The sequence below is a fragment of the Amblyomma americanum genome, chromosome 8 (genome assembly GCF_052857255.1).
Source record: "Amblyomma americanum isolate KBUSLIRL-KWMA chromosome 8, ASM5285725v1, whole genome shotgun sequence".
In the NCBI taxonomy this organism is placed as follows: domain Eukaryota; kingdom Metazoa; phylum Arthropoda; class Arachnida; order Ixodida; family Ixodidae; genus Amblyomma; species Amblyomma americanum.
In genome coordinates, this window is record NC_135504.1 from 35,924,937 (window position 1) to 35,931,411 (window position 6,475).

The window sequence follows — 6,475 nt, forward strand, 5'->3', positions numbered from 1 at the left end:
GAAGATTACCAATGTTCTGATGTGTTCTCGTTCGTTAACATTAATTATAAAGCCCGAAAAGCGGAAGGCAACACTAAGGAGTGCACAACACATATGCGCTGTGTTGTGCAGTTCTCAGTGTCGCGTTTCGGGGGTTTTCAGGAGAATTCATTCATTCATTCATTCACTGTTTTTCCAGAAAAAAAAACTGGCCGGTCGTCTGCAGGCTAAAAGCTAAGTATATATAGGCAGCTTGACGGCGCCAGGAGACCGTTACAGCCAATGCTTTATTTGCAACAAAGAGTTGGGGTTCATCGGGCACAAAAGCTGTCATTGAGAGCTTTAGGGTGCCTGATGTCCGTACAAGGCAGCAGTGTGTAAACACTGTGGAAAACGGTGAACGCATACAATTACGTAGATGGCAATGCAATTTCAACTATATATGCTGAATAGAAACTGATTTTGTACTGTTCAGTGCAATGACATACGGTCGATTTGATTTCTGTGCAACTGCATGAGGTTAATTTATAAAAAAAAAACGTTGTGAATACTTAAGTAAAAAAAAAGACATACAGGATAGAAACATACTGAATGGCATTGAAAATAACGGTATTAACACAGATTGTCATTTCATGTATCGTTCTATCTATCTTTCAGACTGCCAGGCGATTCGAGCGCCTAGCGAAGAAAACACTTGATCCGAGTTAGACTGAGTAGGCTTCGCGACATATGTGTTGTACGCATCCCTGCGGCTATAAAGAAGAACTTCCTTATCAGCACGAACCGACCGAAGCCTGTGTGCTTCTGTTGCTGGTGGCCGAGTTCCGTTCCAGTCAGAATCAGAAAAAGGCGCGAATTCGTATTCTCGAGAATTCAGTCGATGAAACTTTTAGCCAAATGTTAGCCTCGAGTGCTTAGACATGTTTTCCGAAGGGCAGTTCGAACTGATAACCATAAATAAAATAAAGACTCAGACTTTTCGTTCCTTCCCAAGGGTGAGAAACGATATGGTGAATGCTGTAGCTGGGATTTTAAGACTGCAATTAGGTATAGCGCTCTTCCTTGTCGTATGCGCTCTTCTTGAATCCGCGTGTCTAACAGCGCATTACTGATGCAAAAGCATTATATGGTTATGTCGCGTCAGCAAAAAGTGTCCGCAGATTTTGTCCGCACGATTATGTCGTTATGTGGAGATAAATGCGCGAAAGTTTGAATGTGTTAGGTAGTGCGTGAGTAGATCTTGAAATGGGAAAAGTTTGGCTGATGAATTGTAATTAGTTGTAATTGGTTAAAATGGATTAATTAAAATAAATACTGTGTTTGAATCAAGTTTTGTGTGACTGATTCGATGGAAAACGATAGAAAGGCGTGAGAAAGCTTACTTAGTATAAAAAATAAAATGAGAAACAAAAATTAAGGAATAAAACAAAAATAAAAATGCAAATGAAAATAAAAACAACGAAATTTTCAATATTAAAAATGAAAAATCGAGCGATAAAGACACGAAAGGAAAAGGCTCTCGCATTTGCCCTCTTAAGCTGACAAGAAGTAATAATAATAATAATAATAATAATAATAATAATAATAATAATAATAATAATAATAATAATAATAATAATAATAATAATAATAATAATAATAATAATAATAATAACTGGTTTTTGGGGAAAGGAAATGGTTACCCGCCGCGGTGGCTCAGTGGTTAGGGTGCTCGACTACTGATCCGGAGTTCCCGGGTTCGAACCCGACCGCGGCGGCTGCGTTTTTATGGAGAAAAAACGCTAAGGCGCCCGTGTGCTGTGCGATGTCAGTGCACGTTAAAGATCCCCAGGCGGTCGAAATTATTCCGGAGCCCTCCACTACGACACCCCTTTCTTCCTTCACTCCCCCCTTATCTCTTCCCTAACGGCGCGGTTCAGGTGTCCAACGATATGTGAGACAGATACTGCGCCATTTCCTTTCCCCCAAAACCAAACATGATTATTATTATTATTATTATTATTATTATTATTATTATTATTATTATTATTATTATTAAAGGAAATGGCGCAGTATCTGTCTCATATATCGTTGGACACCTTAACCACGCCGTAAGGGAAGGGATAAAGGAGGGAGTGAAAGCAGAAAGGAAGAAAGAGGTGCCGCAGTGGAGGGCTTCGGAATAATTTCGGGGATCTTTAACGTGCACTGACATCGCACAGCACACGGGCGCCTTAGCGTTTTGCCTCCATAAAAACGCAGCCCCCGCGGTCGGGTTCGAACCCGGGAACTCCGGATCAGTAGCCGAGCGCCCTAACCACTGAGCCACCGCGGCGGGTGGAACCCGTGAACGCAAATTCAGTTTTTTGTTCTTTGTTGTCTCTTCTAAGGTATGACGCCACCCTCGGAATGACAATTTTTTCAAAATATGGCAGTGCAATCCTGTAATTTTTTTTATCTCGCAGTTCTGTTCGCCCAAATTCAATCTGTGCCGCAGAACTGTTCAAGTATAGGTTAAGATTACTGTCGCGTTTAGGGTATGGTCCAGATGTACGGACACCGACTTGTACATGTGTGCATGTGGGCCTCAGTGGCGGAACCTGGTGGAATTTCTCAGAGGAATTGGCCTTTACCTTTTTATTTCACTTGTGCTGAAGACCGATTGAAAAAAAAAATCCTCCTCCAACATTGCCTCAGTGTTCCACTTGAGAGCGTTAGCTACGGGAGCTCCAAGTGTTTACATCGGTGTGCTCAGCAAACATGAGGACCAAATCCAAACGTTCCTTCTGACAAAAGCAGCGACGTCTGCCTCATGGATTTTGCACTATTGCGATTTACAGCCACGTTCGCTATATCCGGTATATTTCCTCGTTATATCAGTTAATAAATTTTATAAACGTGTGCATCACAACACGACGAATAGTTTCACACCATCCAGAACACCCTGAGACAAATGGCTCGGCCGTAATAGCCGTCTGAAAGTCCTCGGAATGCACGGTTTGGGGGCGGAAAGGTCGTCGTTGCGAATCCCACATATATTTTGCCTTCATCTCAATTAGTTATTTTATCACCCTGACCATGCCGAGTCATTTGACACCACTTCGAACATTCTGCGCCACACGGTTGGCCCCCAAAATGTATGCAAATGGTGGTCCCGGAGGGGGGAGCCAACTTAGGTCGCCGCTATACTGGCAGATATACTATCATTATCATCATCATAATCATCATCATCCCACTACACCCTCTGCAAGGCAAGTACCTCTCCCATGTCTATCCAATTAACCCTGTCCTTTGCCAGCTGCGCCCACCCTATGCCTGCAAACTTCTTAATCTCATCCGCCCATTTAACCTTCTGCCGCCCCCTGCTACGCTTACCTTCTCTTGGAATCCACTCCGTAACCCTTAAGGACCAGCGGTTATCCTGCCTTCGCATTGCATGCCCTGCCCAAGCCCATTTATTCATCTTGATTTCGTCTAGGACGTTATTAACCCGCATTTGTTCCCTCACCCACTCTGCCCGCTTCCGGTCTCTTAACGTTACACCTATCATTTTTCTTTCCATGGCTCACTGTGTTGTCCTTAACTAAAGCTGGACCCTTTTCGTTAGCCTCCACGTTTCTACCCCGTAGGTGAGTACCGGTAAGGTACAGCTGTTGTACACTTTTCTCTTGAAGGATATTGGCAAACTGCCATTCATGATCTGAGAGAACCTGCCATATGCGCTCCACCCCATTCTTATCCTTCTAGTTATCTCCCTCTCATGATCCGGATCAGCTGTCACTACCTGCCCTAAGTAGACGTATTCCTTAACCACTTCCATCCCCTCGCTTCTAATTGTGAACTGCTGTTCCCTTGCTAGACTGTTGAACATACTTTGGTTCTCTGCATGTTAATTTTTAGACCCACCGGTCTGCTCTGCCTAACTCATTGACCATGAGTTTTAGTTCACCTCCTGAGTGACTCAGCAAGGCAATGTCGTCAGCAAATCTCAGATTAATTAGGTATTCTCCATTTACTCTTATTCCCAACTGTTCCCAATTCAGACATCGAAATACCTCCTGTAAACAGGCGGTGAATAGCATTGGCGAGATAGTGTCTCCTTGCCTGACGCCTTTCTTTATTAGAATTTTATTGCCGACTTATGGAGGACTATGGTATCTGTGCATGCCCTATATACTACATCTTCCAGTATTTTCACATAAGGCTCTTCTACACCCTGATCACGAAATGCCTGTATGACTGCTGAGATTTCCACTGAGTCGAATGCTTTCTCGTAATCTATGAAGGCTATATATAGATGTTGGTCATATTCTGCGCATTTCTCTATCACCTGATTGATAGTGCGAATATGATCTATTGTGGAATATCCTTTACGAAAGCCTGCCTCATCATTTGGTTGATTAAAGTCTAAGGTTGCCCTGACTCTATTAGCGATTACCTTAGTAAATACCTTGTAGGCAACGGACAGTAAGCTGATCGGTCTGTTTTCTTTTCTGTGAATTAAGATAATGTTTGCATTCTTCCAACTTTCTGGTACAGTCTGGTACAGTGGTGCATATACTATAACGGATCGTAAGTATACAGGTATAAATTGAGGCGCTACTCGCCCACAGTTGCTACGGGATATAGTCTGGTCACGTGGTAACTGGTCGATTTGACCTTCGTTGCAGACAGACGTGTCCTTGACAAACGTTACTAGTAAGACCTCACGCTCTTAAATAGCCGGCCGCTTTTTCCGGAGCACGCAGACCCCGCGAGCAGACCCTTGGTTTGAAACAATAGCCGGAACAGTATATGTCGAGCTGTGCATCAAGCCTTCCGTGCTTGATGCACGGAAAAGCGCGAATCCGACTTTTGCTTGACCCGGCAGAGAGCTCGTCGCGGTCGTTTTTCACGCCATTGTCTGACACGCGTTTCCTTTCTCTTTCGTTCTTTTTTTTTCCTTTCCAGCGTGCCGGCCGTCAACGCCGTTGCATCCCGAGCCGCAACGCACTTCCCGACACCGCAAACAGCACTGGGTCGACGCATGTACGAGGCCCACGCGACCTCGCCATCGTACGGCGTCGCATGGCTGGCGACGGCCGTCGCATACGCATACCAATTCGTATACCGCTTACCCATAAACAGCAGCGGCGCGTGAGTTAGGTCGAGGACGTGTTTACGGGAACCAGTGGACTTGCGGCAAATTAGGGTTAGCCGGGGTGCCACGGCTCCTTTTATACACAGTTGCGCACGCGTCGATTCAGGGCTTTTTTTTCAGAAATTCAGGGCCTTTTCCAGGAGCCTGCAATAGCTAGCAGCGATTTCTTTAGGCTTAAGGTTCATGGGGTTTAACGTCCCAAAGCGACTCAGCCTATGAGGGACGTCGTAGTGGAGGGCTGCGGACGATTTCGACCACCTGGGGTTCTTGAACGTGCGCTGACATCACACAATGCACGGGTTTCTTTGTTTCCGACGAACTGAGCACCCTTTGTATCCCAAATAGTTTTTTTTTCTTTTTTATATCAACTAGCCGACGCAGCAAACAGTACTCAAAACAGAGAGACTGGTAGCACGTCCTCCGCTGTTTTTATGCAGGCAGGTTTGTCACTCGTAATCATATCTTTTTTTGCGTTTCTGGCGCCATATTCGTATTCGAAATAAACAATAGATTCCCTGACCCCTCGACTACTGTTTAGAAAAATACTGGTGTTTCGATGTTAGAGTTCTCGACCGTTGTGACTCTATGTAGAAAATTTCTAACGTGGCAGTAAAACAAAAAGACAGGGACGCCTAATTACATTGTGTACTGGCAATGCGATAGCATTCGAAGCTGTTGATGCCTGTGCCGGAAGTGACTGTTGGGGCTCGTGAGACTTGCTTTTCTCTTCCAGAGCCCTTCCCGTACGCCACCTGCACGGTGCCCCGGATGACAGGCGGAGGCTTCACATAATGAACCTGGTCTGGTGACGCTACGTCTCTTCAGTCGATGGCCATTCTCCGGGATGATGACGTCACGCCCCTCCAGCCTAAGAGACTTCTCCGCTCTGGTGTCGTAACTGATGACGTCACTACTCGCCAGCCAATTAGGATTCACCTGGAGAACGTCGGACGTTCGTCTCCGGTTTTTTACTCCGATGAGGCTTCTATGCTACCGCGTAACAACCGCTGGCGTTTTTCATTGTATACCACGCAGACGAAATGTCTTTCTTGAGGCATGCGTAAATGAATTGGGCGGATAAATAAAATTTCTCACGAGAAATGGCGAGCGGTGCTTGAAATGGTTAGGCTTCGCAAATTCGGGTGATGAAGAATGCACCACTTTATATATCACAGAGTCAATTCTGCGGCACTGAAACATTCCGCGAGGACGTATTTTCGGCTGACTGGACGCTGCAATGTAAATTTGCGTAGAGCTGCCGTACACACGAGTCGTTTTTCAAGTAGAAATTTAGAAGCTTTATGCCCATGCCAGAAGTCTGCACGCAGTCCTTGAGAAACAAAATGTCGTCTTTCGACCGAACGATGGTTGTGATCA

General features: G+C 45.1%; 1 protein-coding gene across 1 annotated transcript in view; it reads left to right on the plus strand.

Moving 5' to 3' along the window:
* Window positions 1–6,049, plus strand: part of LOC144102305 (uncharacterized) — a 31,663-nt gene extending 25,614 nt beyond the window's left edge. The window contains exons 3-4 of the mRNA XM_077635609.1: window positions 4,909–5,013; window positions 5,832–6,049. Coding sequence (XP_077491735.1) covers window positions 4,909–5,013; window positions 5,832–5,907 — 181 coding nt within the window. The 3' untranslated portion in view covers window positions 5,908–6,049. The remainder of the gene's footprint in view (window positions 1–4,908; window positions 5,014–5,831) is intronic.
* Window positions 6,050–6,475: the final 426 nt, after the last annotated feature.